Source organism: Acomys russatus, chromosome 1 (assembly GCF_903995435.1).
Source record: "Acomys russatus chromosome 1, mAcoRus1.1, whole genome shotgun sequence".
NCBI lineage: Eukaryota > Metazoa > Chordata > Mammalia > Rodentia > Muridae > Acomys > Acomys russatus.
In genome coordinates this window covers 107900278-107927437 of record NC_067137.1, presented here as the reverse complement: position 1 = coordinate 107927437, position 27160 = coordinate 107900278, and the positions used below count along the sequence as shown (strand labels likewise).

Here is a 27160-nt window from a genome sequence, read left to right as displayed (position 1 = left end):
ACCATGGAGTAGATCTCTGAGATCCATGGACAGATGTCTTCTGGGGAAATCCCAGGCTGCTCTGGAGCTTAAGCTGGGACCAAACGGGCCCTAGACTTGGAGTTCTAGGAACAGCTGCTCAGCTCTCCTCTGCCACCATTTCAGTTGTGATTAGTGGGCTCATTTGCATCTAAAAGGAGTAGTTTTCTTATCAGCACCATTGAGTTGGGAACCAGTGTACTCCATTTATGTAGAGTGGCCCATTTAAATGGGGCCCATTAAGCAGTAAAAGTAAATGTGGGTGTTTTACAAATGCAAATACATCATGCAAATAATGTACTTTCTGCTGAATGATGCCATGGTTTTCATATGTAAAATTAGAAACAAACGTGTGGCACTAAGATAATGCTAAACACCTTTGCAACTGCTCAGTAAGAAGTACACTGAGCTGGTGCATCTGAAACCAGCCTTGGGTCTAGGCAGGATTTCAGCCTTACATATTATCAAAAATATACATGTACATATCCAGTTATTTATATATTCCTAGGTAATCAAGAAATCACAGAAAAGAAGAGTTCAAAATCACCTAGCTCATTACTTACCATCAGTGATGAGATTTATAATTTTCTTTCCATTTTTTTCAGAGAATGTTTATATGGTAGTAGGGGAAGAAGACATGGTATAGGCATGCTTTTGTAAAAAGATTTAATTATAGCTCTATTAGAGATTTGTTTTTAAATCCTCAGAGCTTGAATAATTGTGTTAGGAAGATGCAAGCAGCATTCTGCTATTTTTTAAAAAGTAGATTTATGACAACTGTCTACTACTGTGTGCAGTGACCTTAGCCTAGCTCTAGGCAGGGAGTCACTGTTGGACAATGCGTACATGCCTGCAAAGTGAATGAAAGGATTAAGGCACCAGAGTAGAGAGACAGTATGGACTATGCTTTGTTCCCTGAGGGGCTAGAGAGACTGTAAGTGCCAGAAGAATTCAGAGAGCTCATCAGGTAGAAGTTGTTGGAGGAAGGGGTCTGAAATCTAAGTTGATCCCTAAAAGGCAGACAGGACAAGGGCAGGCAAAAAAGAGAGAATGGCCTCAGATGGCTCTGAGAAGCATATGATCTGTGTGTTTTAAAGACCCACCCCAGGCAGCATCTGGAGGACTGCGGGAAGGTGTTGGGAGAGGATGGCAGGGCTTCTGAGCTGACAGCGGGTCAGCACTGATGGTCCCTGCCCTGCCCATGAGCTCTCATGTTTTTCTATACACTGAAGTCTTCAAATGAGAAATGGCAGAGCAACCTATTATGTAGAGGACACACAAAAGTGAGATGCCTTGTTGACGTGGAGCAAGAGCTCCAGTGGCACCCCTGTCCTCACCCCAGGGTTGCTGTGAGTGTGCACATTCAGCTTTGCAAGGGTAAGGAGGAGTTGTGTAGGGCAACTGTGTGGGGAGGGAGTCTGTGTGGGGAGACCTCCTGGCTGTTAGGGAGGAAGTATGGGAGACTTCAGGGAGAGTTGACAGGAATGGGCAGAGGAAGGCAAAATGGGCAGTGAGTGACAGTGTTAGTGATTCTAAGAGTCTGACTCAGAACATTGTCTAAGTAGTCACCAAAAGTAGGCTTTGTTTTCTTCTTTGTTATTATGAGAAATGAGGAGTTCAAGTTTAAACTTCTGTGTCCGTCCCCCCTCCCCCAGCCAATAATTGATAGGCACAGGCCAAGTTGTCAGTGTTGTAGTTACTAAATAAAGGTCCAAGCAAAGAAAAACACAAGCATGCTGTATCTGAGTATTGAACATACCACATGAGAAACAGTGACAGATAGACCGTGGACGCTCCAAATTCATATATTGATGCCCTCGTGCTCCTAGTACCTGAGAATATGACCTTGTTTAAAACTGAAGTCCTTGAAGATGTAATTAGCTGCAGTGAGGTCCTGTTAGAGCAAGCTAAACCACTAATCCAGTATGGTTGGCATCCTTACACTCGAAGGTTTCCCGGTAGACATATGGGAGTATGGGGCCATGCTATGTGAACAGAAAGGCAGACGTCAGGTTGACATTTCCAGAAGCCAAGAAGCACCCAGGGTCTCTAGCAGGAGCTAGCAGAAAGGACTGGAAGGAGAAAAAGGGGGGACTGAGGCTAAATGAGGAAAGGATTTTAAAGAGATAATACCCCAAACAATGGTGAGTTTATATAACCAGAGGCAAAGTCCTGTTACTTGAGAGGGTGGGAGGTGAGGAACTGGGAAGGAGGGTGTAGGGTGGGCAAGTTCCACTTTCTTCATCTTTTTGTATTTCTCCCACAGACTCTCCTAAGCCAGGCAATTCCAAAACAATAGGAATTTAATTCTGGAGCCAGAGTCGCTCAAGACCCAGGTGTTGGCAGGTCCCTCGTCTGGTCCCTGGGAGCACAGATTCTCATGGTGCCCCAAATAGCACGTTTCAGCGTGGTAACAGTCTCATGAAGTTTTTATTGTTACCGAACAAAAGGAAGTCAGAAAGCAAGAAGCTTTTCAAATACACTGGTGGGAATAGCAGCTAGGCACATCCCAGCAGAGCAGCGAAAGCACCCTGCTGAGGCCTCAGGTGCTGCCTAAGACCCTGGGCTGAGGTTCTGGAAGCCAGTGTTCTGTTAGTGCTATTTGAAAGAAAGGATTTACCAACTAGAAAGCAGCTGGCAATGAATGGCTGCTAACGGACTAAAGAACCAAGGTAATTTGGCTACAGGCCTGTAACATCCCAGCCCTCCACGGTCACCAAAGCTCTAGTTCATCCATCTGCTTGGTAGGACTTTAATTCGGTTCATCACCCTTCCTCCCTCCCTCCTGAAACTTTAATTGGCAGTGGTAAGCAGGCCAGCTACTATTGGTAGGAATAAAGTAAGTGAGTACATCTGCCCCAGAGCCAGGGTCAACCACCCGTGTCGGTTGCTTACAGGCATCTCAGGCCCCAGTGTATGAAGGCATGGGCGGTCATGGCACACAGGGCTACCTACAGCCTGGCCGTGGGACTCTGCAGTGACCCCCACCTGCTTAGACTTCAAAGCTGTTCTGTTTCCTTCTGTGATCAGTGTTTTGCCCTCAGAGAATCTTGCCACTCTGTTGCTTACGCTTTCTGGGGTCACAGATGGTGGCTGTCTGGTCACTTCAGCAATTGCCCCCGACAGTTGTCAATCTCCCAACACTCACTAGCCCTGGGAGGTTCCCACCTGTCGGGTTTGAAGTTTCTTTGAAGGAGCTGGAGTCGTCTCTGAAGCTGTTTCTTTAGCCATTGATGTTTAAAACTATTGGTTGTGCCTGGAGTAAGGAAGAGTTGCATTTGGAAACTCAACATCCTTCGGGAAAAGACGAGAAGCGTCCTCCTCTGTCACAGGAATGCAGAAAAGAGCTAGCTTCACAGAGTTCAGGACACTTAAGGAAGTGTTGACACTAAGTTACAATTGCCTCAGGAGGTCGCCACCGTGGTCTGTGTGGCCATGTGGCCTTGGGCTCCAAACTGCAGGTTTCTTGGAATCAGGACTACAGTGGGACTTTGGCCATTTACAGAACATGTCTCTTGGACGCCCTCCTCTTGTTTTATTCTTACGTGCTGCAGGTGATCAGTTGCCCCAAAGTTTACAAGCAGACAGATGAAGCTTGGGCCAGTTAGCAGCCACATGTTACTCTATGAGCTGTTATCACCTACGCTGTTCACATCGCCTCCGCTAGGACCAGGTGTTTTCTCTGACCCCCCTTTTAACTCCCAGACACTCCCATTTTATTCACACACTGCCAGGTTGTATTTCAGTAACTTTAATAACCTGATGATTCATACATGCATATAATGTGGGTTGGTTTTGGTTGGTTGGTTGGTTGGTTGGTTGGTTGGTTGGGGTTTTTTGTTTTGACTTGTTTGGTTTGGGTTTGGTTTTTCTGAGACAGGGTTTCTCAGTGTAGCCTTGGCTGTCCTGGACTCACTTTGTAGACCAGGTTGGCCGGGTCTTTGTAGTTCCACTTGCCTCTGCCTCCCCAAGTGCTGGGATTACAGGTGTATGCCACCTTGACCTGCTGTATAATGCCTTTTGATTAAGCTTCCCTCCCCATTCCCTCCCCCTCCAGTTCCTGTTCTCCTCCTACCTTCCCCTCCCAACTTCATGTGCTCCCCCACCCCGCCCACCCCCTGCCCCGCCCTCCATACCCTGCTCATTGAGTACCACCTGCACGTGCAGGCCCATGGGGCCGTCTACTGAGCCTCTCTGAGGCCACATTTCTGAGCTTCTCTCTTCCCCAGCAGCCCTTCAGTTAGGTGTGGGACTTGATAAGTCCCCCACACTGGGTTTTGGCTGGCTTGGTCTTGTGTGCACAGTCACAGTGACTATGTCCAGCAGATAGTTTTGTTGCAGTTCTCTGCCACCACTGGCTCTTATGCTCACTCTTCTTCTTCTTCAAAGACCTTCAAGACTCCTGTTTTATTATGAGAGGTTATGAAAAAACCAAACGACAAAACAAACAATCAAACAAAATAAAACCCAACCTTACTGTCCCCACTCTCCAGCCCCACACAGTGCTACTCTGCTTCCATCTCTGAGCATCCGCTCTGGGGACCTCATGGAAGCCCAGAGTGACAGTGTGGTCATTCATTCTTTTAGCATTCCTACACACTGAGGCACCGTGTTCCTTGCTGTCTATCTAGTTCCTGCTTGGCATCTGGGACCTTTGAAAAACATACTATTCTCAGTTTGTTATTGGCCTCATAAAAAGTCCCCAGTGGTGAATACAGGAGCGGGACCTTTCAGAACTGCCTGAGCTTTGGGTGGATAATATGTCCTGATTTCCCAATGATTGACGCTCTTGTGTAGAAGGCAGATCTCTGAGAGACGGTGTCATGATTCTAAGAACTACCTCGGGGCTCTGTCACCTGTTGACTCCCAGAATCCTCTTGGGATTGCAGAGAAGAGCATGGGGCCGGGAGTGATTGAGTACTGTGGGCCTCTGGGGGACACGTGCTGTGCTGTTTGGGAGGTATTGCACCTCTCTGGGGTTTTGTTGGTTCTGTGCTGTGCTCAGTGTTCAGCAGAGCAGTGTTTAGAAATGCCAGCTCAGAGACAGACTTTCTGGCAGGCAAGACCCTCTTAACCTGTTGGCCTGCGTCCTTTGTCCCCGAGTTGGTATGGCTGTTAGTGCTGAAGGTCACCGTTAGCACATTATTGAAATGAGACATTCGCAGTGCCAGCCTTGTATTGTTTCTGCTAATAAGAGCCCGCTGGCTTTCACATATGGTTAGTCAGATTGCTTTTTCTAGCCCAAGACTTTGCCTAGGAAGAGATTCCTAACAAAAGGCCTTCCATGGGGAAGGGTGGCTGAGAGTTCTGTGTGGGAAGGCAGAAAGGGCAAGCCAAAGACAGCAAGGGAAGGAAACAGGCACTCTGCAAGCCCAGGCCTGCTCTTGTGGTAACAGTAGCTCAAAGTCCCTTGACCTCCCAGGACTGTGGTTGCTCACCTGTGGAATGTGAAGGTGAGCTCTGTCCTGCCCGCCACACAGAATCAGGGAAAACTCTTGGACTCGGCAGTGTGGGAACCGTAGTGAGATGATTAGAAGTCACTCAGCTCTGGGTCCTTCCTGGCCATTTTGTATGGAAGTGACACTTGTGTTTACAGGACAAGGTTCAGGAGCCTGTTTGCAGCATGTGACAACCACTCCGCCCCCAACCCCCCTCCTCCCTTGATTTGGAAAAGGGGTGGGAGACCAGCCCCCCACAAACATCACACCACTATTTTCTCTGAATGAGTGTAGTCACCATGATTTTTAAGTAATTTCATTTGGATGTATTTTTAACTAACTTTGAGCTCTAAAGGCCAATCAGCCAGGGATGTCTCCAGCTGTAGGAGTGAAAATCAACTTTATACTTTGCCAGACTGCAGCTGGAGCGGCGTCATTAGCCGACCTCCAGGCGGTTCTTGTCTCTAGATGGGGTCACAGAAAGTATGACAGTAGGTGCTTAGAGGTCACAGAGAGGAGTCTTCCTAGTTTCCCCCTTCTTCTTCCCAGTCTTTCGTAGCACTAAACACAGTTCTCAATAGGTGCTTGATAAATCCTTAAGTCCCTGCCAGTCAGATGATGTCATTTTGAGGCAAAACCTGAAAGGAGCCTGTGGAATATGGCACTTGGGAGCTCCAAAGCTTTGCAGTTATTGTGATGGAATGTCTGGTTCACTTGACTGCTACAAACACACGCACGTGCGCACGCGCACACACACACACACACACACACACACACACACACACACACACGCACGCACTCATGCATGCTTGCCATCTGCATGCATACACACATAAATGCACATTTTACACACACACACATATATACATACAGACACATGCCAGTTCGGTTAACTGCTAGAAACATAGGCACACCATTCGGATGCAAAGACACATATACTTCACACCCATACACTACATGTACACACACTACATGCACACACACACAAGCTCACTTAACTGCCAGAAACACGCTCACCATCTACATGCACTTACACACACCACACTGTGCTTACTCTGAGTCCATCAGGTATTGATAGCAAGGGGCCAGTGCAGGCAATATACCGGGCCAAACCTCCCTCCTCCACCTGAGGACAGACCAGAGGGACAGCAGAGCCCAGTGACCACAGAATACTGATCAGTGACTTAAGGTGTTAAAAGGGTGCCATAGAAATCCTCCGGTAGATTTCTATCATACAGAGACTTTTCCTTATCTAAAACCGCTGGGCTTATCTGACCTCAGCTCCCCACATTCGCTCCATCCCGGGTGTCTACTCGGTTTGCAGCCAAATCAAGGTCAGGATAAAAAGGCGATTTGGGTGGCAGTAAGCTGGATATCCAGGCTTCTGCAGTAATACTCAATTATTGAATTCTCCAGAAGCAATGGACTCCTCTATATAATGAAGTCCTCAGTTTTTAAATATCTTTATGAATCAGCCAGTTCAGTATTGGCAGCAGCCAGCTTGCTATTTCCTGCTTTATTATAAAGATAAGGTGATAGGGCCCGGGAACTTGCTGTGGTGGTTAAAGGCCAGCTTAAACATTTTAACGCATCTTGTTCTTACTGACTGAGCCTTAAAGGACCCCCAGATGCCTTAGGAAAGGAGCCACACAGGAGAGGAGTCAGCTTGCCATCATTGTTCTGACACCCCCCCGCCCCCCCACCCCTACCCCACTTAGACCTCCACAGTGGAGCAGGTGCTGTGCTAAAGTAAGCGACACCATCTTTTGGTTGCCCAGTCCGTATAAAAGTTATATTTAACATGGTACATATGTACAGTCTGTTGGGTTTGCAGTAGTAGTACATGTAGGTGTACAAACCCCAATTTAAAAAAGCTCCTTTGTTGCTAAAGAATGCTATGGATTGTTGGAACCGAGGACAGTGGTGCTGATACACTTGCTCCACATAGGGGGTTCAAACCTATAATTCATTTAAAAAAAAAAAAAAAAAACCTTAAACATAGCAAGGCATATGAAAGTGAAGTGCAGTAAAACAAGAGATGCCTGTGTTAGCAAACACATTTGACATTGTCATGCTATCTAATAGCATTCCTATGCGCTAGCTTTTTTTCTCTTTCCTAACTCCTCCTCAATCATGTACTGTGTCCCTATAGCTGTGACAATGTTTGTACCTCCGGTAATGAAATTCTGGCAGGCAGAATGCCACTGGCATCTCCCCTCCTTGTTAACAGCATCGCTGTCCTTCACAACCAGACTCTAGCCGACTACTAAAGCATTCTTGTGTTCATCCAGGGGCGTGCATGCGTGCTTGTGCTTGTGTCTGGGTGTCTGTCTGTCTGATGGACTTACAGATATATTTCCCTGGCCATTTTCAATTTGTTAAATGTTGAATATGATTGATGCTGCATTAACCAACATCATTCGCCACATACTATTTTGGTGAGAGTAATTTAAGTTGCCTCTTGGGTTGGATGTGCCAGCATTGTGAACTGGCGGCCTTCTAACATCAATCTTAAGCCAGTCCTTGATTGAGGATAACCCCCTTTCCACTCAAAGGGGTTTTTTCACTAAGATTGGGCAGCTATAAAGTTTTCCCCTGACTATCTTAAGACAGTGAAAATGCTCATCTAGAAATGCAGTGGTGTATCCATCTCACCCGTGTCTTGCCGGCTGTTACCAGAATGTGGGTGTCAGTGCAGCCGCAGAGTCTTATGGGGTATGGAGTGCACCAGTTTAAGCCAAGACATTGAAAGCAAGATGCAAAACAACAGACAAGGAGGGCAGGATCCGATCAGGGTCACATCTGTGTGAAGAGTACTCAGTAGGAGAGAGAGCAAGAAGCAGACGAGTTTTGACGTGGAACCAGGAAGTGCCAGTGGCCCTGATCAGTCACAAGACACAGACAAGGCTTGTTTGCCTCATGCATCCATGAGCTCATGAGCAGGTGAGCAAGCATTCTGCTCTCAGTGATATCACCGCTCAGCTCAGCAAATGAAACGCCCGTTGCCTGTGGATGATCTCAGTGGCCAGGTGTGACCCTGGCCAAGATGACAACCAGAACGCTCGCACAGATGGTTGTGCCGCAGGGAATAGAAAGCCTGCTTTTAACCTAATTGTTCTTAAAGCACACCTGGGGAAATGTGTCCAGGCCAGCACGTGTGGAGTTTGGAGAAAGGGCTGCCAGGGGAAATGGTTGCTAGGGAGGGAGGGAGTCCCAGCTCTCAAAGCCTCACGCACATCTGTGTTCTCTTCCAGCACATCAGGTCCACCCATCTGGCCGGGCAGTACCTTCTTCAAGAGAAATGGAGCCCTTCTTCAAGGTAGGTGTCTAGGAGCGCCTCCTCCTGTCCTTCCCTCATCTCCTTCCCTCCTCCTTCGTGCGTGGTCAGCCAGGAGCTCTCCCTTCTGGTCGGCAGTGGCCACTCTCTGGAGAGGTGTGACTGCCTCGCTTTGGGTCTGAACGCCCCACTTGTTGTTTCTTCCTGCTCAAGCATCTTGGCTACTGTGAGTTGAGAGTTTGAAGCCAGGCCTCTGTCCCAGGGCCGTGGCCTCGGTGGAGTCGGAACAGCATGACAGTTGGAGTGTGACAGTAGTGCTCACCGTGCTGATCAAAGCAAGCTCTTATGTGTTTCTGATACCTGAGACAATCAAGGTCGGTTTGAGTGTTTTCACACTTGTCATCCTGCAGGTACAGTTGTTCCCTGCTGTTCCCTGACAGTCCTGTGTACCTGGAAGGTTGGCTGCAGTTTGTTCTGATGCTCTGGGCACTCCTCATTTGTCCCTAGGGTCATCTGCTGGGGGACCAACTCATCTCCAGCTGCTCCTCTCGAGGGATGCAAACTGCCTTTCACCTCTGGTTTTGCTTTTACAATCCTATGCAATGCTCAAGGTGAAGAAGAATAGGTGGTTGAAAAGCGATGACAATGTATGCCTGATTCTTTCAGAAGCCACTTCCGGCTAACGGGTGTTGTGGATGTCTGCTCTGTGAGTGAGCTGGCTCCCAGATTTTAGGATTTGTTGTTGCTGTTGCTGCTGCTGTTCCCCTCCCTCCACATCTTTGTTGAATATCCCAGAGTTGGGGGTGAGAAGAAAGCACAAGCCCTGAAAGCAAGTGGACAGGAATGTCCAAGCACCTCAGAGCTGTGCTGTTGTGGGATGAGGGATTTGCGCCCTTGGCTGGCTGTTCAGCATGCCCTGTGTGTATGAAGGAGTCACATCCTCCTGCTGTTGAGAAGAGGCACTTAGCAGCAGCTTCCCAAGTAGTTCGAACAACGATGGGCGCTATGGTTCTTGTTTCATGGGCCACACACTTTTGTGCCTTTTAATAGTATGTGAAACGAGCCAAGAGTTTCTGTGTGGTTTTCTTGGTACAGATAAAGTCAGGCAAATTCTGCTTTCATAGCCATTTTAGGTGTCCTAAATGTGTTGGGAAAGAGGAGTGAACACGGTGGCCAAGGTTGGAAACAAGTGACTGGGGTATTCTGTGGGGTTTTCTCTGGTGAATTTCAGAGTCACCTGCATCTCTGCTTGGCTATAGTAATGGCGTGGGTATCGTTCACCTTTGGATTATTTTTAGAATTGGGCTGAGGCTTTTTGGGGATGTACCTATGACACAAAGCCATGGAAAGAGTTGATAATGCCTGCACCTGGCGAGTGCAGTGTGTCCTTATCTCCTGTGTGGGCACATTTTTTTTTCTTCATGATTTAAAATTTTTTATAATTTCTCTATACACTGGGAGCTAAACTAGTAAAGGTTTCAAATGAACATAGTCTCTATATTCAGTTGAGTATAACGTGTGTGTGTGTGTGTGTGTGTGTGTGTGTGTGTGTGTGTGTGTATGTGTATGTGTTCTGACTGTCTATATTCTATATTGTGCATTTGAAAACCATAAGAGTCTTTCTAAGTTTGGGAGTGTGGGCAGAGATGTGCTAACATTTATCTCTGTCATGTTTTCATCACTTTGCCCTACCCATCTTGAGTCTTGAGAACCCACCTACCCTGAAAAACATTTTTTTCAGGCTTTAAGGGCATTTTCCCAAATGATCTTTTATTTTTCTTTGGGGCTTACAGGGCTGTTGAGAAAAAAAGGCTTACTTTCTGGTGGGATTTTGGAGAAGAGGGGCATCACTTCCTGGGGGAAGTGACACATGAGCAAGAACTCAAAACAGGAGGGGTGTGTGTGTGTGTGTGTGTGTGTGTGTGTGTGTGTGTGTGTGTGTATGTGTGTGTGCACCCGCACGCATGGGTAATTCATAGATGTGGCATTGCCAGAGAGGAAAACCACAAGAGTACATGTCCTCCCAGAGGGCAGAACATTGAGGACATGGCTCTGGACATGGGAGACATGACTGGGACATGGCAGGTGCTCTTTGACAGTGTCCAAGTAAACCACTGAACGTAGAAAATAGCCTAGGTCTTCACCTATTGTAACATTTGCTTAACTACACAAGTAAAGTGTCAATTGTTTGTCCTTGTTAACATGTGGCTGATGGCAGTGGCACCTGGTCATTACTGCCCAGGGTCCTAAGAAGACAAGGCCCTATACTCCTTGCCTAGGAAGGATCAGTATTGAAAAGACAGTTTCTTTGGGGGGGAGGGCGGAGAGGGGGCAGAGTAGTCCCATGTAGCCCAGGCTGGCTCAGACTTGCCATGCAGTGAAGAGTAACCTCCAAATTTTGGTCCTTCTGGGACTACAGGTGTTCATGACCATGCCTGGCAGTTTCTTCCAAAAGCATGTGGCTTTCACACCATCGTAAAGTTGAAAAAAACAAACAAACAAAAACAAAACCACAGGTGGGGGGACCTACTGTGCTGTGCTGTCCTAAGGGGAAATACATGGAAGTGAAAACGGCTGAAATGATGCTGAGGCCAAAATGACAAATAGCTACAACAGGGAGCTGCCTTGTGTGGCCTAATAGTTGTCTGGCCCATGAGCGCCTGAGTGTTGGTATTTTCTAGCATAAAACTAATAGAGAATTAGCTGGACCTAAAGTATGGCACCAGCTTTTGGTTCAAATTCACAGGCAGGCTGTTGAATGACCTCGGTTTGAGGATAACGGGGGAAGAGTTGGTTGGTTACACCAGGCAGGCCTGGTCTTTTCATCAATTCACAATGTTTATTCTGAATGCTGTTTAGGCTGTGAGAAACGATTTCGGTATTTTAACAGTTTCAACGGGCTGGAGAGCCCTTCAGTCTTCGTACAATGGAAACCAAGCAGAGCCTTACAAGAGGACGAGCCTGTTGTCTAACAAGGGACGCGGGGCTCATCTAAACACAAGTGGGGCTTACAGAGGCTCGCAGGAGCGGCCAGCTGACAGGTGTCTCCAACAGACTCTGTGTCTGTGAGCTTCTGTGTTACAGTCTGCGTGTTTGGATTTCCTAATATAACATATCGTAATACAATAATATAAGCTTAGCGATGCCTTCCTAATGGAAAGAGTAAAGTCTTTTTAAGGACTTTTCTTTTTCTACCCACCTCCAACCATCACAAACTTAGATTTAGGTTATTTCAATTAAAGGGCACCACGGCTTGATGCATGGCTGCATCTCATAATTAAAGGTATTTCTTACTCTGGTCTACCCCTTCATCTGGCCTCTGATGCTCAGTAACTTCTTCCCTTCTGCTACAGTCCGGTACAAGCCAGCCCTGACCTTCCCTACTGCCCTTTCTCTTCCTTTGTTCTTTGTAGATCTTACAGCCCCTGAACTTGCCAGAGTGTCGGTCAGTGAGAACCACCTCCTACCGCCCTCCACACCACACTACCCCTGAGCTTCTCTCTCCACTTCTGAGTCAGGCTGGAGCTGTTCCGGGGAGGCCCTGGGCCTGCCTCTCAGCCACTCAGCCTAGGTTGTGGTCAGACCTAGGGAGGCCTGGCCTGCTCCAAGAAGCCAGCAGCACCGACAAGAATGCGTTCTCAGATTTCCCCAGTCAACAGCCTGCCTGCCTGCCTCCTCTGCCTTCCCCCTCGCCTTCCTCCTTCTTAACTCTAGTTAGCATTGGGCCACTATTAGTATCACCAAAGATTATCAAAATAAATTATTACCGAATTGGTGTCCCTAGCATGCAATGAATGAATCAGAATATCCTATCACACACAACAGGTGTTTCCTCCTGGGCAGCTGACAGCCCACAGGATAAGCTAATGAAATGGAAAGAAATCCTTAGAGGCATCTTCAGTGCACAGAGCGGGATTAAGCCGCCACAGGCCCAACGGCAAATGGGGGGAGGGTGGCGGGGAGACTGGTTCTTCCGCTGTCAGATGCATGTTGTTTCTGTGTATGCACAAGTGCATGTGCTATTGGTAGACCATGCATGAAGACGACTGCTCTGGGCAATGGGGTTTTTCCATGTTCTGGGCTGGCTTCGTGCAGGGACTCTTCCCACCAGCCCTCCGCAAGCTTCCTTCCCTGCCATGGCTCGGCCATGTGTTTTCCCAGTAGGTAGACAAAAGAGATTCCATTTGGTTTTATTCCATGCCACAAAAGGCTCAAGGGGGAATACTCAACAGACTCAGGTTTTGAGTCAGATCCCCAGGCTCTGGGCCTCAGTAAACTCCACGACTTTAGTCAAGTTGCACGGGTAACCCAAGCTCTGTCCTTCTTATCGCTGTCACCATAAGCTCAAGAATGTCTCCCTGGGACAGTTTCCTCCTTGAATTTCAGCTCTGACCCACGTTAGCAACTTTCCTAAAAATAGTAGATGAATGTGAACAGTGAAAAAAGTGTTACCTTTAGCCAGCTGTCCTCTGTGGCTCTAAGAAGGTGCACAGGGTGTTTTTGCCAGCTGCCTGGACACTTAGCCATCGAACACAACAGTTTCCAAAGCTCTCACAGCTCGCCATGAAGCATTATAGTATAGATTCAGACAACCTGGAAAGAAATCTTGGCTTAGATTTCTAAGCAAGTGGCTTAACCCTTGTATTATTCCAATTTCCATTGCTATAGCAAAGTAGCCGAAACAGGATAAATTATAAAGAATTGGGGTTGCTCACAATCTGAAAGTATAAGGTCTATCAGCTCTTGAGATTCTTCCTCTGACAAGGGCTTCGTGATAGTGACATCACAGCGATAGGAGCACACAGAAAAGAGGTCACATGATAAGACAGGAAGGCAGAAAAAGACATTTAAATTTTTTTTTTTTTTAATTTTAGGTGTATGGATGTATATATGTGTACCACATGTGTGTGGTACCCACGGAGGCCAGGAAATGGCATTTCCTAGAACTGGAGTTACAGATGATCGTGAGCCACCTTGTGGGGAACCAAACTCAGCCCCGCTGCAAGAGCAACCAGTGTTTTTAACAGCCAAGCCCCCACTACCACCCATGAGGGGAGGGGCTTGTCGTGTTGTTTGGCAACTCTTTCCCCTATAAATGCACAACTCAAGACCAGCATCATTCTTTCCCAGGCCATTGCCATTGATGATTTAGCCACTTGCTCATCACCTCCCTCTCCAACGGGGTCACTTTCACATACTCAAGGAGAAACATCCCCAATTCTTATCAGGAGCATCCTTCTTAGTCTGCATTCTCAGCATCAGCCCCACCAGCATCATCTCTTCACTAACACGGGCAGGATTTGAGGACCATTCTTTGGTCCAAGGCACTGAGCTCTCCCATTCAATGGCCCACATCTCAGGTTTTACTGGGCTTTTCAAGACCCTCCCCCACCCATCTTTTTCACGTGTGGCAAGCTCGCCCAGGGCTTTCTGGCATCTCTCATCCCTTCCACAAGCTGACTCTTTTGTCCACTGTGCAAAGGAGGACAGTCACCTCTTGCTTAAATCTGCTTCTTGCCCCCAGGCACACCCATTAAAAAACAAAAACAAAAAAACAAAGCAAAACAAACAAAAAAAAAAACCTCCTCCACACTAACAGAAAGGGGACAGCCCCTGTCTGCATTTGCCCTCAAGTGCAGGCTGCCTTCTGTCGTCTTTGGCCCTGGATAGACTTTGGGTTTGAAGAGGAGCTCTTTCTTCCTCGGCATTGTTTGTCTTTTTGTCCTGCAGTGAGTAAAGGCTTTTATGGGATGCAGTACTTGTCTGTTTACAGTTCTGTTTACAGAGGTGAAGTTAAAGGGACACTCTTGGGCTCCACTAATTTTTCGTGTGCGCTTTGGAACATGTTTTTATACTCATTAAAAAATAACAAGGAAGTACGATTTTCAAAGAGGCTGTTAGTTCATTTTGATCTTCGCTGCTTAGTTCATTTTGATCTTTACTTATTTTGGAATGAAGGGTCTGTGTAGCACAGGTCAGCCTCAAACTTGCTGTGTAGCCGAGGATGGCCTTGAACTTCTAATCTTTCTTGACCTCTCAGGTGCTGGGATTACAGGTGTGTGTTACCATGTCCGGTTGATGTTGTGATGGGGACTAGGCAAGAGCCGAGCCGTGCCCCGACACCTGTGATCCCAGCCGATGCAGCTTCCCCAGTGTCTGTTCCTGCCACGCAGTCCAAAGCACCTTGAGTTACATTTCCCGCATTTTCCTGCTCGGCCCTAACTTTAGCCTCTCTCTGGGCCCCAGTCTCTAACAGTTGTCTTCAGGAAAGTCTCATATTGCTCTCTGAGAAAGCAGCCCTGTAAGCAGACTGCTAAGTGAGAAGTTGCCACCAGCAAGGCTGAGGACAGGAAATTGAAGCGTTTACCAGACCCTTCCTCGGCCCCTGCTCTCCCCCCCTACACCACCACCCCTGCTTCCTATGCACATGCGTGTGCGCGTGCCTATGCAATGTCCCACGTGTGGAGAGCAGAGGACATCCTCCAATCTTAGCCCTCACTTTTTGTTTTTGTTTGTTTGTTTTGTTTTGAGACAGGGTCTCTGTTGTTTTCATGCAGGTACCCCATGCTGGCCTGGAAGCTTCCAGGAATCCTCCTGCCTCAGCTTTTCCTCCCCAGTAGAAGCCTGCACTTAACAGCCACTTATACTATGCTGCTGGTTTTCACTGAGGTCCTGGGGTTGGAATTCAGGTCCTCATACTTGCACAGTGAAAAACTTCGCCTGCTGAGCCAACCACCCGACACACGCCTTATGATTTTTAAAGAAAAGGAAATCCTAGAATTCGCCCCTGGAAGGTTAAGACAGTGAGCAGCACCTACTTCTGAGCAATGATCTTACTTGATGCGAATTTTCTTATGGATGTAACTTAACACTCAATTCACCAATAGGAATGTTTCCTTATAGGTTGCATAGCGTTTAGCAAGGCTTTTCTAATCTATTTACTTACAGCGAGATAATGAAATGTAGAGATGAAGCAAGTTTGGATCCTGTTGCCATGCAGAGCGTGTGTCTACCAAAGAGCCCAGGCTTGAAGTACATCTGCAAAGGAAAAGCCATTCCCCTTGAAGCTCCACAGAACCGTGTGGGTAGAGGTCTAGGAATATTTTTCTAACATTACTAAAAGACTTAAAAATAATGAAGCTTTTAGGATGTGTTCTGAGCAAGCTGTTCACACGATGGTTTCAGAAACGGACTTATGATCCCCGCCCCCACCGCCCCCCACCCTTGCAATAAGCGTCCAAAGACAAGTTTGTGTTCTGTCTGCTCACTCTGGGTGTCCATCCCAGGCCCTTGCCAAGAGGCGGGCCTTTGGGTTTTCGCATCTGTGCCATCGTGCACAGGATTGGGATGTGTGCCTACATCCATGTGCACATGTCTATGGCCCAAGTGCCTCAGGCTAGCATCCTTACAGGGATTTACTCTCTATGGACCCTGAAACCTCTAGAAGACATCCTGGCAGTCTCTCCAGAGTGTCTGCCTCCACCCAACCCTCTTCCAGTTGGTCTTAGTAAAGGACGCCGTTGAGGCAGAGGGTAGATCTCAAGTCTCAAAGCAGGTGTCCGGAGCCCATGCCCTGCCCCTCTGCCCAACTGCCATCTGACTTTGAAAAGGGTTTGTCAGGCTCTCTTCCCTTCAGCAAGAATTAAAAGGCACTGTGTGTGCAGAGATTTCATTGTGTTTCACATAGCATTTGAGTCGAGTCCTGCAGTTTCATGAGGTGGTCGGTGCCTTCAGCCTCAAGTAACAGCAGCCATAACAAACACTCCTGCCTAGATTGTAGCTATGTATGCCTTTAAGGGCTCTTTAAGGCCCTTTTCAGTCTCTGGTGTATTGAGGCTGGGAAAGGCTCAGGCTTCCCCTGACTTCCTCACCCCCCCACCCCCGGAGAATATCCCATGCTGTTCTTGACATATTAGAATGAAAACACAGGCAAGGTTCCACTGGGTTGGTCACTTACTCTCCTGGATTATGCCAGGATGAAACCAGACCCCAAAGGTCACCAAACAGAGATGGGGAGCATTGACTACCAGCCACAGTTACGGGACTTAGGTCATCCTTGAAGAAGTGTCTCAGTAGGCCTAGCTGCTCCCCAACAGTCACTGAAGTGTACGTCAGTTAGTCCTTCTGAGCCTGCACATTGGTTTTATTTGAGGGGAGGGGTTGAGGCTCCTTACGTAGCCAAGGCTGGACTGAACTTGTGACCCTCCTGGCTCAGCCTCTCAAGTGCTGAATTCCTGAAGTGTGCCACTGTGCCTAGCTCAAACGATGTGTCTTTCTGGGTGTGCTCAGGCGATCCGATTCTAATTGGACACAATTACAGACATAAGTCGGAAGCATAGATCTCTGCTGTGGTGACATCTGCCACAAGAGCCTCTAACCCAGCATCTTCATCATACGGAACAAGAATGTGACAAGGTGTTAATAGAGACCAGAAATGGGAGACGTGTACAAAGAGCAGTTCTGTGTCGAATCTGTTGTGTCTTGTTCTCAATATGGGGATGTGTTCCTGTTGTGACCCATGTCAGTAGACTCACAGTAATCAGATCATCTGTAGGACCACCGTGTACCTTGTCTTCCTACGTCAGTTTTTGTTTTGTTTTGTTCTTATTTTTTGAGACAGGATTTCTCTCTGTAGTCAGGCTGGCCTCAAACTCACAGAGATCCTCCTGCCTCTGCCTCTCTAATGCTGGGATTACAGGCATGCACCCTATATCAGTTTCTTCCTGGCACTCTGGCCAGTTAAGGGTGGCCATGAGGCCCAGGCCAGGCCAGCATTCTTCACTATGTTCTCCCCCCCTCCCCTTGCCCTTTGGGTTTGGAAGCTCTATAGAACATGCTAACATCGCCAGCTAACTACCTTGACATCCCCTACACCCCATTTTCGAACCTGTAAGAACCTCTGCCTGCACCTGTTTAGATGAGGTAAGCCCTCTCTTTTACCTAGGCCAGTGCAAAGTGAGCTTCTCTTGTGTTCAACCAAAGGTCCTGGCCAACCAGGCGTCTCTAAAGAAACAGTATCAGGTAAACTAATACATATATGTCACCGATGACTTCTGTGTACACATAGTTGCAGTTCTCTTGTCATAGGAGGTGTCTTGGTGTTTTGATTGTCACTTAGAGTAGTAGTACATGGGGATCTTTCCAGGACAGCGGTTTGAGCCAGGACCATTGTCTTCAATGATCTCTAGCACCCACGTACCCCGTTATAGCCACAGACCATTGGTTTCACACTCAGGAGGAGTGGGCAGTGTCCACCTGCTCTCACAGACGGAGGGAAAACAAGCACAAATGAAGTATTTGGCCAAAGCGAATTGTGTATGTGTGTCAATGAATGTATGTGTAGCTGCAGGTGCATGCGGGGGCATCCCTGCTTAAGTGTGTGTATTGTGTGTGTGTTTTAACCGATTGCCAAGTTCAAATCTGTGACATTGAAGCTATTTTCAGCAGTTTCTGTTCTTTTTCAAGTTCACTGACCCACGTGTCTGACAGATGCCGTCTGTAGTTAGGTGGCCCTGTGTAGAAGAATCATAGCCCCCTCTGCGGCTCCCAACCCCCAGCAGACAGCTGTGTGAAATAGAGCACATTTTTATTCATTTAGCATCTTTTCTTCCCCCTTATCGCCATTTGAATTTATTGAGAACAATTTTGAGTCTCATTAGAGGAGCCTTAATCTCAAAATTAAGTTGGGAGCTGGCAAGTGAAATTGAAGAGGCAAAGCCTTTGGTTCCGAACTGAGTTTTCGTTACTCAGTTACTCTTCAAATTAGATGGATTTCAGGTGTGGTTTTTCCTAAATAGATTGGGACGCCCAGAGGCTTTCTAGACCAGGGGTTATCTCTAGCTTCCTCTCTCATCCTCCTGACCCAGCGGCACCTCACCTTCATCTGCTGGGCGGGTTCAGAAAGTCTGTCTGCAAGTCCCCACCCCACACCCTTTGATCCAGCTGTTTTCTCTTCTGTCCCAGCTGGGAGCTGGCAGTGTATGTGGCCCTGGCAGCCTCTGTAGCCACACGATGTACCACTTGGCGTTGTGTGTACCATGGTGCAGTGGTGCGCTTCACAACTGACATCTGTATTGGTTTTTACTGTTCACCCCTCTCCACTCTTGGGACCAACTCGCTCACTGGTCTCTTGATTGGAAACTTCCTAGAATGCACTGCTGTCTTCTCCTCAGCTTCCTTCCTGTGAGGAGTAACAGCAGCTGTCCAAAAGGCTGAGGATGTTTCCTCCCTAGTTCATGCTTTTCCTTAACTTTACAACACACACACACAAGCACATACCACACACACACACACCCCTCACTTACTAAAGCACTTATTTGTGGTGCTGTGGTCCCAGCACTTAGTAGGGGCTCCTTTACTTGGTGAGGTGGGCTAAATGCATGATTTTGCCATTTCAGCACATAAAAGGTTGTGTTTTGTTTGGGAACATCAAGCACACTGTAATTGAAATGTCCACCCTTGAACTTGTCCTGTGCCTCATTCCCTGCTCCTTGGGAGGGTAGATTCAGGAAATGTGGGGACAGGAGCCTCTGCCAAGTCTTGCCTGATCGCATGTTCTTTCCCATCTCTCTCCAGCTAGACTGCATCTCTCCAGCTAGACTGCAATCTGTTTGAGGCCAGAGGGTTTCTTATCTCTGGCCCAAGTACTTCCCAGGGAACTCTGCTTAGAAAGGAAACCAACAAATATTTGTGAAACCTGTGTTGGATTCACCGTAGGAACTGGCCTGTGTGGCCCACCTCCATTCTTGATGAAGCCAGCCCCCAGTAGGACTGAACTTGGACATAGATCCTTTAGACAAGTGATTAAAATTCAAATTCAGTGAGAGCAAAGGTCGAGATGCCCTCCAGTAGGACTTGTGTCTTTATAAAAGGAGAAAGAGACGACAGGGATGTCCCTGTGCAATGGAAAAGGACACACCAAGACACTGACCACCTGCAAGCTAAGGAGAAGCCTCTGGAGAAACCAACCCCATCAGCCCTGTGACCTTGGACTTCCAGTATGGAGATCTGTATCCACCACATCTGTAGCATTTGTTGCAGCAGCAAAGGCTAGTTCATACCGCCACCAGCAGCTGTCCACTTACCTTGTTCTGTAAGATCTGAGAATAAAATTCGACACTAAAGGGAGTTTGGAGACGATCTCTAGCTTCCTATTTCATGTTAATCCTCAGTAACTGACAGTTGAATCCTAGTCCCCATCTCATTTATCATTGAGCAGGCAACGTGTCTCAGACCAGCCCCAACACACACACACACACACACACACACACACACACACACAAACACACACACAACAAGCAAGGGAGAGAGAATGTTGTTTTTTTGTTTTTTTTCCTAAGATTCTAGGCCCTGGTAAATTTTCTTTGCCTGCCTGACACTATATGACCTTGATGGTTCTGTATTCTCATAAATAACAGCAATTATCACAGGGAACAACGCTAGAGAAGTCTTGGTAGCTCTGTATGCTGCCCTTAGACCCTCTGCGTGGCTAGCTGTGCCTACTTGGCATATGTAACCTGACCTCTGCGTGCCCATGGCTGTGTTTCTTAAAATATCTGTGTTGTTGTAATGGGCAGTTACATTTTTCTTTCGCGGAAACTGACGAAGACTTGCAAGTGGAAAGCCCCCCTCTCCTACCTAAGCATCTATCTGTGCAGGTCTAGGTAATGCCTCACTCAGACCAGCCCCTCCCATCCCTCTGGCCCCAGTGAGCACCCCAGGTGACAAGTGAATGAGGCTGCTCCTGTCACAGTGATCCTTCATCTTTGGTTGGTAGGTTGGTTGGCTGGCTGGGTTTTGTTTTGGTTTTTTGTTTTGTTTTTTTGTTTTTTGTTTTGTTTGTATGTTTTTTGTTTTTTGTTTTTTGTTTTGAGGCTAGGGAAAGACTAGGTTCAAAGCTGGCAGACAGATGGGGAATGGTATCAACTGAATATGGAGTATTCCCACGGGTTGAAGTGTTCCACATTTGATCCCCAGCTGGTGGGTGCTGTATTGGACAGTCATAGAGCCTTTAGGAGACAGAGCCTTGCTGAGGGAAGTGGGGCACTAGAGGAAAGCTTGATAGCCCAGTCCCACTTCTTGTCCTCTCTCTGCTTCCTGTCCTATCAAGATGTGAGGAATCTAGATGCATTCTCACACTGTAGCCATGTCGTTTCGCTTCCATGGAGGGCTGTGCCCCTCAAACTGTGAGCCAAGATGGCCCCTTCCTCCCTTTAAGTTCTCCAGGCATTCAGTCATGGCCGCAAGAAACGCATCTGTTACAGAGAGCTTTCCCAAGCCATTTTTACCAGAAATGAGACCAGGGCTTGGTGGATACCATCAGAAAGGCACCACTGGCCATGGTTTCCCCAGCTACAGGAGTGTCTAAAAACACCTCTTAAGATGCAGCTGATTGTCCTGGTAACACTTGCCCCACACATCTTCTAGGATCCCAACAGCATAGTTTCTTTAGGGGAGTGGGGTTCCTGAGATTGAACCCAGGGCCTTGTGTATGTGCTACTGAGGGATGCAAGCACGCATGCACACTTCTACTTTCATGTGCATGTATGTGTGTGTACTTATGTGTGAGTGTATGCAGATACACATCCGTACACATGCTTATAGGAGCAAAGGGTATTGTTCCTCAGACACCATGTACTTGGTTTTGAGACAGGGCCTATCACTGGCCTAGAAGTCACCCACTAGGCTGGCATTGCTTCCCAGTTAGCCTCAGAGAGCTGCCTCCTGAGGGCTGATGTTAAAAGCACATTATATCCACCCTAGCTTTCTTTACTGGGTTCTGGGGTGGGGGTGGGGGGTGGGACTCTGGTCTTTATGCTCGCAAGTCCAGCTGCAAGACTAAGCCACCTCCCCAGACCCTGCGATACAATTTTTAAAAAGTTCTCATGAATGCAAAGGCTGCGGTGTGCACTTTGAACTCAAGCAGCTATTTGGAAAACCCAGTAACTTAATAAGCAGGCTCTATAGCAGACTCTGAGGACCTTTGAGAAGACGTGCGTCATCTTCTACGCAGTGACCAAACAGAAGCTGTTGTCATGATCTGTTGTGGGTTGAGTGAGATGTCCAGCATAGTCTTGGCCATTTGAATACTTGGTCCCCAGTTGGTGGCATGTTGGAGGAGGCTTGGGAGGTGTGGCCTTGGAGGAGGGGGTATGTCACCGGATGCAGGCTTTAAGGGTTTAAAGATGCATTGTCTGCTTTGTGGTTGTAGTTTAAGGCATGAGCCCTCAACTTGTGCTGCAGCCACCACACCTGCCTGCTTTCTTACTCGGAGGTAATAGACTCTAATTGGACTGCAAGCCCAAGTAAACCCTTCTATGGGTTGCCCTGGTCACAGTATTTTATTACAGCAGCAGAAAAGTAACTCATACATCTTCATGGGTGGGGGTTATTATACCATTCACAGGAGGGGAAGGAAGAGAAGCCTTTGACTGACATTGCCATTTGATGGCCATACTTGCGTGGCATCCTGTTGAGGAGAGCACCTTCTCTTTGGGTTGATGAGCACTGATCTCCTCATGGTTCGAATGGCCCCTGTTTGCTGAAGTTGAACAGGTTGTACACAGTCTCTGTGGGAAGCTCATGTGGCCCCCTTGTCTTGTGAGCTGACAGACTTTCATCAGATTGCGTTGGCTTGCTTTGGCCGTAGCTAGGGATAGTGTAGAAAGACAAGCCAGAGTCTGGCTAGCTTTGGAGTGCAAGACAATGTCTAGAGAGTTGGAAGACAGGTTCTCTGGGTGCCAGCAGCCTCCTGCGTATTAATCTGGGTGCCAGGTGAATGCTTGGGGCAGCGTCACTGTGCTGGATACCTGTGTGGACTTGGGTGAGCGATGCTACTTCAGGGGATTCCTATGCAGACCTTGCCGCGTATCTAGCAGTGTTACATCAGAAGTGAATGAGCCTCATCCATTTCACTACACTTACGTGGTTTCAGATCTCTATTACACACATGGAGGGAACCTCAGAACTCGTCTATGATTAAAAAATGGGACTGACGTTGTTATTGTTGAATCAGTGTTAATTTAGAGCTGGGAGAAACACAAAGTCACAAGAATGTCTTTGACGATTCAGGCGTGTTCTATGTCAGCCCTCTGAACCTGCCTGTATGATATCATTAGTGTGATATTTAGACTCCATCTTGAACAGTCCCACTGACAGAGAATACAAAAATGCCAATCTCTCCCCAGAGTAGCTTTTTCTTTTTAATTCATAACCTGGGAGTTCATTCACAAATGTAGGGTAAGATGAACTAACATGATTATAAATTAACTTCGGCAGGAAAAAAAAAATAACTTACAGCAAAAACTTTGAAAATGCCTTTGCCAAAGCACATTGGCCAATCATACAAACTTTAAATATTTGTGTAGCCAAAAGCCACTTCCCAGTTCATCACAGCATCTTGGTGGATAACGGTTGGCAAAGTAATTGGTTTAGAAATCATTATTCAGAACGCACCAGGCATTTTGCTCTTGAAGAAAGCATTGTGCCTACAAACTTTCAGGATTTTGAAAATGAGCAGGTCTTATTCAGTGGGACTTCTAATTTGCAGCAGCACACAGGAGAACCAGGTGTCAGCGGAAGCGGCCTAGTCACACTTGCACCCCTGGAGGCTGGCCTGAGGAGGAAAGTCCTTCCTCTGCAGATTTGTCAAAGAGATGCAGGTGGTCAGTAAAGCCTGTCAGCTCAGTGGACCAATTGTTTTCCTGAGTTAAGGCAAGGACCTCGGTACCTTAGCCTTCGTAAATACCAAGTGGCTAATGCTACCTAGAATGCATTGCAATTAAAAGCCCACCCCCCCAAAAATCCCATCATTTTTAAATGATTAAAAATGATTCAGTTTAACTCCAAAAATGTTTTTAAATATTCCGAAATCTGAAATTTTTTGAGTGTGGCTCTGCAAGCTGATGTGCGGAGGCTCCCATGTCTCAGCTACTGTGGTAGTTGGATCGAGCATGCTAAAAAGTATTATTCAGAATTACCTTTAGGGTACATGTATAAGAAACACAAGTGAATTTCCTGCTCAGGCCTGTATTGCATGCTCAAAATAGCTCATTACATGTCTGGAAATAAAGCAAGCTGGCTCTGACTGTGTGCTGGGGTTCAGGCCTGATCAGACGCACTGGCTTTTCCTAGACCAGGCTCATTTAAAGAGCGTTTCTGATGCATGTAGGATGATGGGAACAGTGGTACCAGGCATTCCTTCCATGGCCTCAGGATTGTGTGTGGCGTATTTGTTCAGGTCCTGGTCACAGTCTCTGAAAAAAGGAGGGGCCTCAAGCCCCGGGCCAGCCACACTCAGTGGTCAGGCAAGAAAACTGGACCAGGCGTCAGGCCTTGCTCTGCCAAAACAATTTCTCCTCAGGCCAGCCCAGACCTCCTTTTTGCCTTCCTTTCCCATCAGAGGCATCTGCCCTTCTCTTCTGGGCTATTCAGAAATATAGGGAAGAAGGGGAGAAGCCCTGGTTCTGTATTGTAATAGAGAACAGTTACGTCAGGGGCATCATCTTGCTGTATATGTGTACGTCAGTGGCAGATCACACATACAACAGTGGTCCCAAGGGATAGTGGAGTCTGTTGACAATGTAGCATCTCAGTGTCACAGTGTGGCACATTACTCCTCTCTTTGTGGTGTCAACATTCTTATGCTACTGCAAAAACATGTAGGATGTAATAGTTGGAAGTGATAACTGACATTTCTTATTGGGGTGTGTGTGTGTGTGTATGTATGTATGTATGTACTGAATCTGTATTCATGTGTGTGCCAGTGTGTTCTGCCATGCTGATGTGGAGACCAATGTCTCATGTAAGATGGTTTTCCTCAGATATTTTCCCAGCTTATCTTTTCGAGACAGCATCTTCTCACCTTTTCACTGCCCTTGGTGATTGCTGTTTTGGCTGCCTTGGCTGACCTGTGAGCCCCTAGGATCTAACTTTCTTCACATCCCCAATTCCTGGCACTAGGGTTACTGGCGCATGTCCTTCCATGCCCAGCTTTAAGGCTCACTCAGGATCCAAACTCCTCAGGTCCTAGTGCTGGCACTGTATGCTCTTCAGCCATGCCCCCAGCTCTGGTTTTCTCCTCCTCCTCCTCCTCCTCCTCCTCCTCCTCCTCCTCCTCCTCTTCTTCTTCTTCTTCTTCTTCTTCTTCTTTAATTATTTCATTTGTTTCGTTTTCCTGGCCTTGGCTATTGAACCCAGAGTCTTTATTTTGAAGCATTGCCTTACTTCTTAGCCCAGGCTACCCTCAGACTTGCTTTCCTCCTGCCCCAGTCTTCTGGATATTTGAGAGTACAGACACGCACTACACATCTGACTTGATCATTAACTTAAGACATACTCCTTGCGCCTATTGTAAAAAATTGACTTTAAAGTGTCATGCCGTGTTCCATGCATTGTGTGTTTGCTGTAACTGTGGATTGCAACAGGAGTCCAGGGGGAGAGAAAACAAACTTCAGTGCCTGGGTTTGCGCAAGTGCACTCTCTGTTCACACAGTGACTCAACTGCCTAACAAGGCGTCTCTCAGAGCATGTTCCCATCATAAGAGTCTTGCGGCTGGTACTACTTTCTTGACCTGCTGAGACCGTCTTTGGCACTGTGTATGGCTTTTCCCATCCATCAGTAGCAGCAGACTGTTCTGCATGTGGTCCAGAGCCCTTAAGAACCAAAGCTGGATATACCCTGATACTCTAACCCTGAGCCCTAGGCTGGCTTTTGTCTCCCTGAATCAGATGGTTTGTTTAATGCTTGGAAGGAGAGAGAGAGGCCTGTGCATGCCTCAGCAGGGTACATCAGGCTCTCTGATCACCATGAACATAGAATGTCTTTCCTGCCAGCCCGGAGCTCTGTCCCAGACTGCCCAGTGACCACAGCGCAGGTGTCCTCTGCTCTGTGGCCAGGAGAGCAAGTCCACCTTGAAAGCAGCATGTCCATGGCAGGTGACAAGCGTTGTGATTTCATTTGGGTGGTTTATGCAGGTTTAAGGGGGTGGGGCTTGCAGTCATACTCTTCAGGCTGTTTGGAGGACCCAGCAGTTTCTACAAGCTAAAACAGCATGATGAGAAAGCTGTATATCTGACGTTCAAATGGCTCTCAACCTGAGTCTTACACTAGTGAAAATTCTACATGTCTGTAGACTCCTTGTTTCCTATAGGAAATAGTTTCTGCAGGCCACATAGGCAGTGTAAATGAAACATTAGTGCATTTAGTGTTTATGGACCTGATCCCTACAGTAGGTTTCTCACTATGTGTGAGCTGCACATATCTGAAAAGCCTGCAGTCACAACCCTCTGGTCCCCACATTTTCAGGTAAGACATATTTAATCCTTATCAGTTTTTAAACAGTAGAAGTTATGATCCATTTGCATCGCCTGTTGCATCAGGCTGCAGGTTTCCTGTCCCTGGTCACTTCTGTATATGAGGTCTGAATAGCAGCCTCATGCATTGCGAAAAGGAACACTGTTCAAGAAGCTCTGTGTGTGGGGTCAGCTGGACTGGCTTGCAAGTAGGTGCAGAATTGACTGTCACTCCTGACATGGAGCTTATGTTTACTTTAAAGCGTACTTAACATGCAGGTCACACAGGCTTCCAGATGCGCCATAATAACTGGAGTCGGAAGGAAAGTTTCTGTTGGAGAGTTGACCCCAAAAGCCAGGAAGTTTCCTCAGAGCCCTCGCCGCGACTTCGGCACTCCCTACCATCTGCTTGAGAGCTGTTCCGCTGCAACGGGCTGCATGTTGATGGCTGGATTCAATTAATTTGTCTAACGTATCCCACCGTGCTCCCACAAGTATTTGTAGTAGCTTACCAAAAAAAAAAAAAAGCCTTGTAACTAGAGGTTTTTCACAAAGGAAGTATAAAAGCTGTAACAAAGGGAGAGAGGAAGCAGGAAACCAAGATGGCGTGGGGGATAGTGTGACAGATTGATATGTAAGTTCCATGTATTGGTTTAAAAGACATGATCAAGTATTAGCTATGGCGTTTGTTGCTGTAGCAAGCACCTGGCATAGGAACTCGGAGGGGAAGGGTTACTTTGGCTAAGTCACGGTGGCAGGGGCCCCAGGCAGTAGTCACATGGGACCCACAACCAGGAAGCAGAGATGCTGCTGCTGCTGTTGTTGTTGTTGTTTAGTTTAGTTTAGTCTAGTACCTCAACCCATGTAGTGGGCCCCCCTACATTCATGATGGGTCTTCCCGTTTTAATTAACCTCCTGTAGACGCTCATAACCCTTAGGTGTGTTTCCATGGTGATTCTAAAGCCCATCAAGTTGGAAATCAAGATGGTCATTAAGGATGGTCAGTCATAAATTTGTCTCTGAGCTTCCTTATAGCTGGGACAAAGAAAGAAACATGATCATTTTTAGAGTTTAAGTGCTGAGATTAAACTTGACTTGATACTAAGAGAAGACAAAGAGGTGCCTTGTGCTCATG

At 47.2% G+C, this 27160-nt stretch overlaps 1 protein-coding gene across 11 annotated transcripts in view; it reads left to right on the top strand.

The window, feature by feature from the left end:
* Positions 1-27160, top strand: part of Foxn3 (forkhead box N3) — a 380871-nt gene that overhangs the window by 277880 nt on the left and 75831 nt on the right. For all 11 annotated transcript variants that reach the window (XM_051150395.1, XM_051150364.1, XM_051150366.1 and 8 more), the window contains one exon: positions 8711-8775. In XM_051150395.1, the coding sequence (XP_051006352.1) occupies positions 8711-8775 (65 nt within the window). The remainder of the gene's footprint in view (positions 1-8710; positions 8776-27160) is intronic.